This window comes from Sus scrofa, chromosome 6 (assembly GCF_000003025.6).
Source record: "Sus scrofa isolate TJ Tabasco breed Duroc chromosome 6, Sscrofa11.1, whole genome shotgun sequence".
Lineage (NCBI taxonomy): Eukaryota > Metazoa > Chordata > Mammalia > Artiodactyla > Suidae > Sus > Sus scrofa.
Genome location: NC_010448.4, coordinates 145,247,004 through 145,261,097, shown reverse-complemented (window position 1 = coordinate 145,261,097; position 14,094 = coordinate 145,247,004). Strand labels below are relative to the sequence as shown.

The following is a 14,094-nucleotide window of genomic DNA, read 5'->3' as shown; positions in this document are numbered from 1 at the left end:
GAGACACAGCAGGTGGTAATGTCTGAAGTTGCGAGCCCACCACTAAAAAACGTGTTTGATAAAGTAGACGTTTGTCAATCTGTTTGAGTCATTCAAAACTAGATTTTAGATAAATGCATCGGAGCCCGAAGAGTGGACATCCAGGAATCTCGCTGGTAAATGACTTATCTCTATCTTGCCCTGCTTGGAGCATGGTTCGGACCAAAATATTCTCATGTGTTCAGGTAGTTTAGTCCACTACTTGAAATCTCTCAAGATAGGCCTCTTGCATATTTACTTTGTGTAAAATTCTCCTTTTTCACTGTTCTTGGAGATTTTTCTACTCCGCTCCACTGCCTGTTAAAGCTTCTGTGGAGGATTGCTTTCCATGTGCAATTCAATTGCTCTCATCCACGTTCTTGCCTCAGATGTGGATGCTAATCTCAGAAGCAGCACATGGCTCGGCCCTGGTTAATCTACCACATGTGCTATCTCTTAGAATCCTGGAATCTTGGGATTTAGAACTGAAAGAACCCTCAATGTCAGATAGGCTGATTTGCCTAATTTAGGATGTCCTCTTTTTTCATGCTGATGACTCCCTCCTCTTTATTTATTTTCTCCTTTTTGGCTGCCCCGTGGGCATATGGAGTTCCCGGGCCAGTGATCAGATCTGAGCCATAGTTGCGACCTAAGCCACAGCTGCAGCAACGCCAGAGCCCTAACCCATCGTGCCAGGCCGGACTCAAACCTGCATCCCAGTGCTCTCAAGACGTCACTGATCCCATTGCACCACAGCATGAACTCCTGACTTCCTCCCCTTTAACCGTACAGTTTTTCCCTTTACACTGGACATACGTACATCTCAGGAGACCTAAATTCCATTTCTCAATATTCATATTTTGAACTGTCTCTACCCATCTGTTTTTTATTTATCACTTGGCTACGTGGACCTCTGGCTTTCCTTTTCTTGCCTGCCTGTAATAGCTTTATCTGTCTTTTGTTAGACAATACTGAGGTTAGGACTTTAAATGGTTTTCTGACAGCTGAAGGTCAAAGATTCTCTCTAATATCAGCCCTCACGTTGCTTTAAACAGCAGTGGTTTGACATTCCTGGTCCTGAAATTTTACGCTTTGAAATTCATACAGATTCAGCTAATGATCTCTCTCCCAGAGAGGCTTACACTGCAGGTGGGCACCATTAACATTTCAGCACATTTGCCATTCATCCTTTAAAGAGAATATGATTGTAGAATTTGATTCTTAGCTCTTAATTTGGTAGGTGGTAGGGCCAGCGAGTGGCAATGAGGCAGTGAGTGTTCCCTTTGAATTTCTTACCCATATGTAATTGACTGAAGACATTGAGCACCATGGAACCCATCAGCTGGCTTGGCACTGACCACACCCGAGTTTCCAAATCCTGATCATGTGGTTGTGTCTGGATTATCTTGTTTGTGGAGTGTTCAGATCTTTGCTCAACATGGCGAACTGTCATGGACAAGCAGGGCCTTTGCAGACAGTGAGACCTGGGCTCCTCTCTCAGCTCCACAATTTTTGTGGATCATTGAATCTTTGTCAGCCTCCTTGTCCTCTGCTGCAAAACAGGTGTAACCGTATGCATCCTCTGCACTGTGTGGGGATTAAGGGAGATCATGCATGTAATGTGTTCAAGTATTACCTGGCACCTGGTAGGTGGTTAATGAGTGTCAGGTCTCCCTTACCTTCTGTTGCCTGTGCTTTTTTTCCTCTTTGCATCTGGACTAGCAGAAGAAAAGTTAAGAGCTTGACCCCTGGGTCGCTGCAGTCCTGAAGGATTGAGAGCACTTCCAGAATGTCTTTTGTACACATTTCTTACCTCCATGTCCTCATTGCAAGCGTGAATGTTACCACCGCTGGGCAGAGAAAGGGAAGAAAAGAAGTGAATATTTGTAAATAGGAGAAAAAAAGATGAGGGTGAGAGAGTCAGGAAAAGGAAATGACAAAGGGAATAGAACACGGAAGAGGCTCACCTAATGGAAGATATAAGTTTTACGGAGAAATCATAAGCCTTCGCAGAGCCAGGCAACTGCCTGACGCAGAGCAAGAACAATGGGCTACGTGATAAAACAGAGCCGTGTTCAAAGCCTGGCTTCTCCAATGATTGGTGCTGGAACCTTGAACAAGTTCCTTGACTTCTCAGCACTTTGGCTTTCAATTGAAGAAAACAGCAACTAAATTTACTGAGTGCTTACCAAGTGTCAGCACACTCTTCCATTCATTTAAATTTTCACACCATCTGATGTACGGATTTATGATCCTCATTTGACAGATAAGGAAACTGGCTTGACGTGGTTAGCATCTGTCCAAGACCACAGAGCCAGGAGTACCCCGTAGATGGCATGGCTTGGAGCTCACACTTTAACCACTGCACTGAAGCCTAGTGCATCACGGGGCTGAAGAGGAGGGGAGAGGTTACTGTGAATGGGTTCACCCAGGACCTGCCCATAGTATGTGCTGGTACATGTGTTCCTTCCCTTTCCTGCTTTCTCTTCTCCCTTCCCTGGATGCTTGTCTTCTGCAATCCAGGTGGGACATAGTTTTCTGGAAATTTCCATCTGGTTAAATGCAACTTGCTACTCCCAAAGAAACCCCAATATAGCCTCACCCTAATATACTCTGAGTGTTACTGTTGCACAAATTAGGTTGGTGCAATTGAAGCCTGTTTTCAAGGATTGCTTCTATTGATCCCACCCCTGGCTGTAACTCAAAACAAATCTGATAGTAGGAGAAATAAAACTACTTCACATACTCGTACACACACACACAACACTTACACATAGGAGTTGATTATTCAGTTTCCTTTTCAAATATATTTGATTGACTTTCTCAAATTAAATTAAGTCATATTTGATCATTGTCTTATGGATTGCGGTTATTTCTTCCACTGGTTCAGCCTGTGTTTCAGCATCATATAAGTATCATTGTCTTATTTGTTCATTCTTCATTTAACAAAGAGTTATTGGGAGCCTATTACATTTAAGCACTTGGGTAGATATAAGAAGTATTAAAATAAATGAGATAGATTGCCTTATATTGTCTAATGATCATAAAGCCAAATAATTATATTCCAATATAAGTTTAGGAATGGAGATGAACGCAAAGTTTATAATTTGTATTTTGTGTTTTCATAGGATCAAAAAATGTTTCCCTTATGATTTATATCTATTTTTTTGGTTGAGAATATTTTCTGTATTTTGCTTTTTTGGGGTTTTTTTTTTGGTTGTTTGTTGTTGTTTTTGTTGTTGTTGTTGTTGTTGTTGTTTTTGCCATGCCTGCAGCACGGGGAAATTCCTGGGCCAGGGCTCAAACCCACACCACAGCAGGGACCCAAGCCACTTCAGTGACAATACCAGATCCTTAACCCACTGCACCACAGGAGAGCTCCTCTTTAGGTTATTTTATTAATACATATCTTAAGGGTAAGTTCAGAATCTTGGAGTTCCCTGGTGGCTCAGGGGGTTAAGGATCTGGTGTCACTGCTGTGGCTCGGGTTTGATCCCTGCCGTTGGAATTTCTGCAGGCCACAGGCACTGAAAAAAAAAAAAAAAAAAAAAAACTTTTTTATTTTTTAAAAAAAGTAAGTTAAGAATCTAATTTCTGCTGTTCCTGCTGTGGTGCAGCAGGATCAGCGGTGTCTTGGGAGCCCTAGGACACAGGTTCAATCCTGGGCCCAGTGCAGCAGGTTAAGGATCTGGTGTTGTTGCAGCTGCAGCTTAGGTGGCAGCTGCAGCTTGGATCTTATCCCTGGCCTGGGAACTCCACAGGGCAGCCAGAAAAGAAAAAAAAAAAAAAAAAAAAGAACCTAATTTCCTCTTCATCATTTTTTAAAATTTGTTTTTAAGGTAACCTTGTCTTTTCTGACTTCTGTGGTCAAAGATATTCATGTTCATTGTTTAACAAAAGAGAAAGGGAAATTTTGGGACACAAAGAAAATTGAAATCATCCTAAAATCCTACTTTTCCAGGATCATTTATTGAATAACCAATTGACTTAAAGTTTTTATATTGTATAAATATATATGCACATAAGAAATGATGTTTTTCCTCTTCAAAACAGAGCCTACAGGGATGTTAGACGTCTGGTACATGAAACAGCACATTGACTACAAAAGACAACAGATTTCTCTTTTCTGGAAGGTAAGTTTTCAGTGTCCACTTAAAATTCGGGAGAACTATGTGTTTAGGTTTCTGTTTTTTTTTCGTTTTAGGGCCGCATCCACAGCATATGGAGGTTCTCAGGCTAGGGGTCTAACTGGAACTGTAGCCACCGGCCTATACCACAGCCACAGCAGTGCCGGATCCGAGCCACATCTGTGACTTACACCACAGCTCACGGCATTGCTGGATCCTTAACCCACTGAGCAAGGCCAGGGATCAAACCTGCATCCTCATGGATCCCAGTAAGATTCATTAACCACTGAGCCATGATGGGAACTCCTTGTGTCATTTTTATGCAGTTCAAATGGACACAAGAAGAGAATTACATATTTGAATGATGTTTCGGGGCCAGAAAAAGACCTTCTGTCTCCTTAGTGGCTTTGATATGAGGCTTCAGAGACTCTGCTGGAGCTCATTTTTTCTGCCAGATCCTCATGATACTTGACTCTGTGTCATTTACTCTTGCCAGACAGGGGCGAGAGCTCTGGCCGTGTGCCTGCCTCCGCACCACTGCATCTTTCCCTCATCCGCTTCCGGTCGGATCCAGGTCCCCTCCATCCCCAAGCAGGCCCACCCTCTGAGCCCATCACTACACTGTCTCTTCTGACTCGTCTCCCCTCTGCCCACCACCTCTCCTACATACCATATGCCCAGCAGCAACCATGCCACCTCACTTGTTCACTGTAGGGGAAAAGAAAGTTGTGCATGTTGATATTTAGAAATATGTTTTCTGTGGTCCTTGAAAATGGATGAGGTAGAAAGATAGCGGCTCTACCTCAGGAATACTAATAATAGTAAAAACTAATAGGAGTAAGACTAGATAGAAAGCAGCTTTCCTTGGGAACAGTAGTCAAACCATGGTGACCCATCAACCTTCCGGAAAACAATGAGGCCTCCTGTTATTGCAGCATGTAGAAGGATTAGAAAGTGCTGGAAGCTGGCATTGTCATTTCGCTTCATCCTTACAAAATCCCTGAGAAGTACATGCTAGTGTCCCCACTTAATATGGGAAAAAACTGAGTGTCAGAAAGAGGAAGTTCTTTCCCGAGTCACCCACCTACGATGTGCAGAGCCAGGACTGACCCCATCCAGAGTGCTTTCTGCACCATCACTACTCTTTTTTTTTTTTTTTTTTCCTTTTTACCTTTTCTAGGACCACTCCCACGGCATGTGAGGGTTCCCAGGCTAAGGGTCTCATCAGAGCTACAGCCGCCGGCCTATGCCAGAGCCACAGCAACTCGGGATCCTAGCCGTGTTTGCAACCTACATCACAGCTCACGGCAATGCCGGATCCCTAACCCACTGAGCAAGGGCAGGGATCGAACCCGCAACCTCATGGTTCCTAGTCGGATTCGTTAACCACTGCGCCATGATGGGAACTCCAGTACTCTTTTTTTTTTTTTTTTTTTGTCCAAAGCAAATACTCTTTGAATTGAGCTACTGATGGGCATGTTTATAAGAGGTTTTCTTTATGTCCCAAAACCTGCATCCCTTTTATGATACCTCTTGCGGTTAACGGTGGATAAACGGTTTTGGAATTATGAAGCTGATGGGCGTGAAACCTGAAGAGGGAGAGCAATAAAGTTCTCTGAAGGGCTTAGCAAGCTGGATTTTCATAATTGCGATCTCTTCACTTTTAAGAAATGAGCTCTTTCTCCCTCTTTCCCTTTCTCTCTCTCACACACGAAGGTCTGGTAGAAGAGGAGATTACTATAAATAGCTTGGTGAGTCATAATCAAGTTCCTCACGTTGAAATGAAAACTGCAGCTTAAAATTTATTTTAAAATAAAGCATTTTTAATGGCAAGACTATTCTTAAAGCAAGACATTTAGAGCTGCCATAACTTGTGAATACTGTAGAAGAATCCAGCTCAGTTCCTGGCTACTGGGTTTGGTTTTCACAAGTAAGTAACATTAAAACCAAAATTCTGGAGTTCCTGTCGTGGCTTACTGGTTAACGAATCTGACTAGGAACGCTGAGGTTGCGGGTTCGATCCCTGGCCTCACTCAGTGGGTTAAGGATCCAATGTTGCCATAAACTGTGGTGTAGGTCACAGATGTGGCTCGGATCTGGTGTTGCTGTGGCTCTGGCGTAGGCTGGCAGCTACAGCTCCAATTGGACTCTTAGCCTGGGAACCTCCATATGCTGCAGGTGCGGCCCTAAAAGGACAAAAGACAAAAAAAAAAAAAAAAAATCCCTCCCCCTGTAAAGATCTCTTCTCTCAAAATGTCCTTTACAGTTATCTGGAAAGATGCTGTTCTGGTCCCATCTCACTCTCTTCTAGTCTAGGCTTTCTCTCTGAAACTGGCATCAGAGCAAAGTCCAAATAACTCTTTGTTAGCCACAGGTGATGCTGAGCAAGCTGGCATGTGCACATTTCTCTCTGCTGTTCATTTGAGCTTGTCCCTCATCTTCACAAACCTTGGGTTCTAAAATGAAGTCTTGGAATCCAAAGGAGCTTTAAAGCTCTTGTAGTCCACCCTTTCTCTCACAAGCATCACTCCCACTCCAGGGAGGACAGACAGATGTCTCTGCTGGGACCTTCTGGAACAGGGACACTTCCACTTTGTAGGCAGCCCATGCCTTGATGGCATCTCTTATCATTAAAAAAGCTTTCCTTTGGTGGAGACAAAATTGTGGGCCCAAGGAGGATGGTTTAGACTGGAACTGACTTGAATAAGAAATCAAAAACGTAAATACTGGAGTTCCCTTCATGGCTCAGTGGTTAATGAATCTGACTATCATCCATGAGGATGAGGGTTCAATCCCTGGCCTCATTCAGTGGGTCAGGGATCCGGCATTGCTGTGAGCTGTGGTGTAGGTCACAGACGCAGCTCAGATCCTACGTCGCTATGGCTATGGCATAGGCTGGCAGCTGTAGTTCCGATTTGACCCCTAGCCTGGGAACCTCCCTATGCCGTGCGTGTGGTCCTAAAAAGCAAACAAACAAACAAAATCCCCCCCAATCCCCTGTAAATACTAGAAACTTCTACAACCTTGTGTCAGATGGTGGTCCTGACAGGGCACCTTCAAAACCTTCAGTGCTTGTCTAGCCTGAGAAGGAAAAGTTGGGTCCAGTCCTCAGTTTTACAAGTTTGTTATAGGACTTAGTCCTTTTCTGTTGAATCCTGAGCTTCTTCAATGGCCCTAAAGAGGCCACCCTGTCTGGAGTTACTGAGATGAGCAGTCCTGCTCTGGACCCCAGACAGGAATCCCAGACCTCTCAAGCGAAGGGGGTTTAAGCAGTATGTAGTTCCAACCCTTGTTTCACAAGCGTGGAAGCTGAGTTCTGGGGAGGGGGCACCAGTGCCCATGGGAGGATTTCTGTAACGTGGTGCTTGCTCTGGGAGCCTTTCCTGGGCAGAAATACTGCCCTTCTGTTTGGAGCCACCCCTCTCCCACTCCTCCGACTGGGGACTCCTCTTGCCACCCTCAGGCAGGTGCGGGAGCTGCTGGGGCAGCCCCGTGGCACAAGGAACTCGTCTAAACCTCAGGCTGCAGCCAGATCAAGTGCTCTGTGGTGGGGCCCCATCAGACCTCACCGGGGAAAGGAAGCAAAGTCATGCGTGTGGTGGGTAATTTTTCTTTTTTTTTACTTTGCTCAATACTGGGAAACCTGCTGAGAGGGACACCCCGCCCCTGCAGAGGGGAATTTCAGGCTTTGGCACCAAAGGAAGGCCCCAAGTAAAACCCCATCAGCCTGTGAACACAGAGAGAGCACGTTCTCTTGCAGCTGGGGAAATGGGAGGTAACCTTTCGTTTTTCAGGATATTTCGACTAGAGGAGAACGCGTTGGTGCTGAATGGGTCCAGCTCTGTGTGGGGGAAGGTGGGGATGTATGTTGTATGTGTGTGAGCGCACGTGTGTGAACGTGTGTGGGTTTTGTATGTGTGGGAGGGCTGTGAGGATGTGGGTGTGAGTGGGTGGAAGATGTGGGAGGGGGTGTGTGTGAGTGTGAATGTATCTATATGTATGTGTATTTACGAATGTGAGTGTGTCGAGGGTGAAGGACCTTTGTTCTGGTTTCCACGAGTTACTCATTTTCCCACACCTTAGCTTCTCCTAAAAGCTCCGTTTCTTCAAAAATATCCTGTACTATTTTTTTGCCCTAGCTGCTTTTAAAGAGAAAAAAAAAATACTTTCTATGTTGAAGCCAAAAAGCAAAGCCTAATCTATGATGACAGCAAAAGCATCTGGGTATTGTTAAAACAGAAAATGCGGTAACAGGTAGAAAATGTTTGTGAACAGCCCCAGTGCGTGTCAGAGCCCTTGTGGGTCAGAGCCCTTCGTGGGGGGGTCACCAGTTCTTTCCCTCAGATTCCCTCTCTCATCTCCTTCCGTGCAGAGGTGCATGTTGTTTTCTTAGCTTTGATCAAGCAGTTCAATCTATGATTCCAATACACTTTTCCTTCCATTAATACACCTTGTATCCTTTAGGACGAAAATCACCTTGAAAAAGTAAATGTGGTGTATGAAAAGATATGACAGCGGGTTAAAGCCACATGAACCTTGCCAGTTTCCTCTATACACGTCTTCATTTCTCACTGTCTTGATCATAGCGAATCACAAACTTTCTGACATTGTGGTTCAGGCCATGGGTCTAAAGGGGAAATACCTATGTGCACATGGAGCTGAATTCTCTCCTTCACTCATTCACTTACTCCTTCATTTATTCATTCAAACGAACAAATATTATTAAAGCCCCGCCGTAGGCCCATGTTGCATGATGGGAATATGGAAGTGACAAGCCAGAACCATCTTCTGTGCCCTTGAGCTCACAGTCCAGCCAAAGGACAGAGGTAGCTGTGCAGACAGTGGGAGCGCTCAGCTGTTAAGGAGGAGTTCAGGTTCATCTGTGGGTGGTGGTCCGGGGGACAATGGCCAGTGGAGCACGGAAGGGGTGAGGAGCCAGAGGACCTTTCTCAAGGGAGTACTGGAGCCCACCCCAGAGGAACAAGTTAATCAGGACAAGGGTGGGAGAGCAGTTGGCAGGAAGATCCCCTGGGGACATGACTTTGGAGGTCAAGGATCACATTAGTGATGTGCTATCCCATAGAAAGATAAAGCAAGCCACAGAGGCAAGCAAGCCACATGTGTAATTTAAAACTTTCTCATAGCCAGGAGTTCCCTTCGTGGCTCAGTGGTTAACGATCCCGACTAGGATCCATGAGGACAAGGGTTCGATCCCTGGCCTTGGTCAATGGGTTAAGGATCCAGCGTGGCGGTGAGCTGTGGTGTAGGTCGCAGACGCAGCTCAAATCCTGTGTGGCTGTGGCTCTGGCGTAGGCCGGTGGCTACAGCTCCGATTCGACCCCTAGCCTGGGAACTTCCATATGCTGTAGGAGCGGCCCTAGAAAAGCCAAAAAAAAAAAAAAAAAAAAAAAAAGAACAGTCCAACCTATATCACATGGCACTGACGGGATGAATTGTTTGGCCTCTTCCTACGAAAGAGATTCAGTAAAAGTAGAAAGTACGATCTGTACCGTTTTCTCTTGTTAGAGGACAAAGGTCTGCTGTAAATCCTCAGGGAAGATTGGCTGCCACGATGATATAATCCTAGGAGGCATCCAGCCTCAGAATCAGTATTTAAATACAAAAGCAGCAGATGGGAAGATGCGTTTTCAAGTCTCTCTCCTTCCCTTTCCCCACCCTGTCCCATCACAGTCTGGCACAGACTGGAGATATTTTCAGACAGAACAGGCTGCTCTTCCATGCCTACTAGTCGCACATACTATATCATCTGCGATGCAGGGAACTGGGGTTGGATAGCAGAATATGGTCAGTGACAAAGATAGGAGTAAATAGAGAATTAACAGAAGACAGAAAACAAAGATGGAGGGAGAGTTAAATCTTTGCTCTTAAAAAGTTTTGCTGTTTTTCTAGCTGCAAACATGATAGAAATCATTACGCCAAGGTAACTACCAGAAGGTACGACTATCAATTAAATCGGCCCAGAGGAGCAAAACATCTGGGGAATGTCTACTAAGTGTCAGCATGACAGCAGTTAAGCGTTCATCTTCCAAATAGAGCTGTGCTACCTGGGTTCAAGTTCCATCTTTATCACTTACTGGCTGTGTTTTTTTGTTTGTTTGTTTGGTTTGGTTTTTGGTCTTTTTAGGGCCATACCCAAAGCATATGGAGGTTCCCAGGCTAGGGGTTGAACTGGAGCTATAGCTGCTGGCCTACACCACAGCCAGAGCAACGCAGGATCTGAGCCACATCTGCAACCTACACCACAGCTCACAGCAATGCAAAATCCTTAACGCACTGAGCAAGGCCAGGGATCGAACCTGCATCCTCATGGATGCTAGTCAGATTCGTTTACGCTGAGCCACGACAGGAACTCCTGGCTGTGTGTTTTTGTGCAAGGTGCTTAACCTTTCTGTGCCTTACTTTCCTCATGACTACAGTGCAGATAATAATAATACTACATGAGGTTGATGTGAAAATTAGTGAGAAAGTTGTGGGAGTTCCTGTCATGGCTCAGCAGAAACAAATCCAACTAGGAACCATGAGATTGCAGGTTCGATCCCTGGCCTCACTCACTCAGTGCGTTGAGGATCTGGCATTGTCGTGAGTTGTGGTGTAGGTCGCAGACATGGCTCAGATCTGGCGTTGCTGTGGCTCTGGCATAGGATGGCGGCCTCAGCTCCAGTTCAACCCCTAGCTTGGGAACCTCCATATGCCGTGGGTGTGGCCCTCAAAAGACAAAAAAAAAAAAAAAAAAAGAATTGTGTAAAGTGTTTGCTAAGTCATTGTTAGGAGGCAAACATTGTGCATGACATCAAGGAAGAAAGATGAACTGACAGGCTAGTGGGAAAATAGATCCAGAGATTTTCAGTACTGTGGTTTTTTTGTTTGTTTTTTTGTTTTTTAAGCCCTCATACGGAGGTTCCCAGGCTAGGAGTCGAATTGGAGCTGCAGCTGCTGGCCTACACCACAGCCCCAGCAACGTCAGATCCCAGTGCATGTCTGCAACGTATATACACCACAGCTCATGGCAACACCAGATCCTTAAGCCACTGAGCAAGCCCAGGGATCAAACCTGTGTCTTTTTTTGTTTTGTTTTGTTTTGTTTTGTTTGTTTGTTTGTTTTTGTTTTTTGTTTTTTTGAAACCTGTGTCTTCATGGATACTAGTCAGATTTATTTCCACTGAGCAAGCCCAGGGATCAAACCTGTGTCTTATGGATACTAATCAGATTCATTTCCACTGAGCCATGATGGGAACTCTACCAGTACAGTGATTTTTAAAACTTGCAGGTGAGGGTTGTCTTTTGAGACACTCCTTCACTTTGGACTGGGGTTGCTGAAGGTAGTCATGGGTTCTGAAGTCAAGGTACCTAGGCTTACACCCACGAATTATAGGTACTGGGAGTTCCTTTCATGGCTCAGTGGTAACAAACCTGACTAGGACCCATGAGGACGCAGCTATGGCTCCAATTAGACCCCTAGCCTGGGAATCTCCATATGCCGCGGGAAGTGGCCCCAGAAAAGGCAAAAAGACCAAAAAAAAAAAAAAAAAAAAAAAAAAAGTGAAAATGTTACTTTATCAAAAGTACAGTTTTTTAACATCCTAAGAAAAATTGATTTATTAACTCACAGAAATAGCCTTCCTATAATATACTTCAAAACAAAAACAGGAGCACTGCATTCTGAAATGTGCCAAATTTTGTCCTATCGTGGATTACATTCACCAAGTTATTTTTGATGCTGGCAGTTTTTTCAGGCAGCAGAATTCTTATAACAGGTTTATGAGGGAGCTATTCACCCTGCTTTTCAGGCAAACCTAAGTCAGAAAGGCTCATGTCACTAAGTTTAGGTCATTTTCCACAGGACGGAGCCAAAACAAAAATGAAGGGAGAGAGGCAGTGGGACAGGTTTACTTTTTAGTGTATTCTTATCCGTAGGAGAAGGTGACAGTGTCAGTAAGACCACTGGCTTGCAACCGGCTTTCAGCGCTGCCCAAGAAGAGACAGGAAGTACCCTGTTTTTTAGATGCTCCCAGGGGCCCTGGACTCAGCCTGGATATAGCCTTTCTCGCTCACATCCACCAGGGGGCGCACTAAAATTTCACATTACCTCTCCTGTGTGGACTTCCTGAGTGAGTTTCTTAACCTCTCTAAGCTTTAGCACACTCATCAAAATGGGAACTTATAAGGAATAAACGTGACAGTAGATGTGAAGCTCTTAACTCATGATATGGCTCAATTAAAGGATAGTTTCCCCCTTCTTAGCCAGATAAACAAACACTAGAGTTTAAAAAAAAAAAAAAGTTTATCTGAGAAGAGGCAGCTGGCTCCTCAGGCCATGGGTCTTTTGAGTTGATGGTTTGTCTCCTTGAGGCTCAGGGCCTGTTGGCTCTGTAAAAAAAAAGAATTCTGGATCTCTCCGCTCCCCAAATTGCTGACCTTGTGCCCCTTGTTGAGGCTCCATGTCAGCATGTACCACAGCCTCACGGTTACAGAGGCTGCTTTCAGCTCTGGGCCAGAAGGTTGACTGGGGATCCATCTATGCAACATGGAGCCTAAACTCACCAAGTTCACAGTCTCAGGCTTTCAAGTAGAAGGATAAGTGGGCCAGAGCGGAGGGGTCACACCTCTAGATATCAGGAGCCCAGGATTCTTCTCAGCTCCTCCATCTGTCCCTTGGGGGTCCTTAAGCAAATCATCTAGTGTTTCTGGGGCTTAGTTTCCCCCTTGATAAGTCAAACACTGAATTTTTAATTTTTTTAAATTTTTTTACTTTTTTGCTTTTGTCTTTTTAGGGTCAAAGGTGCAGCATATGGAAGTTCCCAGGCCAGGGGTTGAATCAGCTGCAGCTGCCCACCTATGCCACAGCCACAGCAATGCTGAATCCTTAACCCACTGAGTGAGACCAGGGCTTGAACCTGCATTTTATGGATACTAGTTGGGTTTGTTACTGCTGAGCCACAATGGAAACTCCTGAATTAATTGTTAATCTATAGGCTCACTTCCAGTTCTGTTGTTCTGCGATGATATTCTATTCCATCAGGTCCAGGTATGATCCAGGGGTGATGGGTTATATACATTATTTGAAAATTTGATGTTACTCTTTTTTTTTTCCCTCCAACCAACCTAATCACACTGTTTTCAATTGATTCAGGAGACTGAATGCCCCTCTGGCCAGATACCTGTTTTCCCATTGGCTCATTGAACTCACTGACTCTTTTGTTCTGTGGACCCCATTGGACAAGTTAGGCCCATGTTCCAGTTTGGAAGGAGACCAATTACCTGAGAGACGTTAGCCTTTATCCCCAAATTGACATTTTGTACAAGCATAACTCAAGGGACACCCTATCGCTTTGTCTAACTTCTCAGTGATATTTGCAACTGAAAAATATGGGCTGTAAAGAGAAAATGCAAGGCCTGGGTCCAGGCTCTTGGGTGCCCTCTGGGAATCTTCACTCATCTTTCTGATCCACCTGTGTTTACTGGATCCCTGGGATCAGCTCGATTGCCACAGCAATCATTAGGCAGTTGCGTTGCATGCAAGAGGGCCTGACATTTCCCCGCCTTCTCTCAGCACTCTGCCATTGGATTGCATGAGCTTGCTGAGGTGTCTGTAAAGGGCAGTGAGAGGGTGGTAATACAGGCTGAAGTTTCCATAGTTGCCCCTTGGGTCCCTGACAAGAATGGGGAGCTTTGCAGGCTCAGTTAACTCATGGGGAGTGCCTTGGGGTCAGGGTACATGGGGTAGGGGTAGGACTCCTCCCTCTGGAACTGCAGAGGAGACAGGTAGAGAAGGATGGAGTGAGAAAGAGCAGAGGGAATGGTCTTCCTAGCCAGGTTTTGCTTTAATTTATCCTGCTTTTTCTCCTATGCCAAAGAGCCTATTTATTAATAACAGTTCAGAATATCACAGTGTCAAAATGCACTCACTTGTTTTCATCCACTCGACAGG

At 44.9% G+C, this 14,094-nt stretch overlaps 1 protein-coding gene across 5 annotated transcripts in view; it reads left to right on the top strand.

Annotated features, from left to right (window-relative positions):
* Positions 1 to 14,094, top strand: part of IL12RB2 (interleukin 12 receptor subunit beta 2) — an 82,149-nt gene that overhangs the window by 31,302 nt on the left and 36,753 nt on the right. For all 5 annotated transcript variants that reach the window (XM_021093523.1, XM_021093522.1, XM_021093521.1 and 2 more), the window contains 1 exon segment: positions 4,072 to 4,151. In XM_021093523.1, the coding sequence (XP_020949182.1) occupies positions 4,072 to 4,151 (80 nt within the window).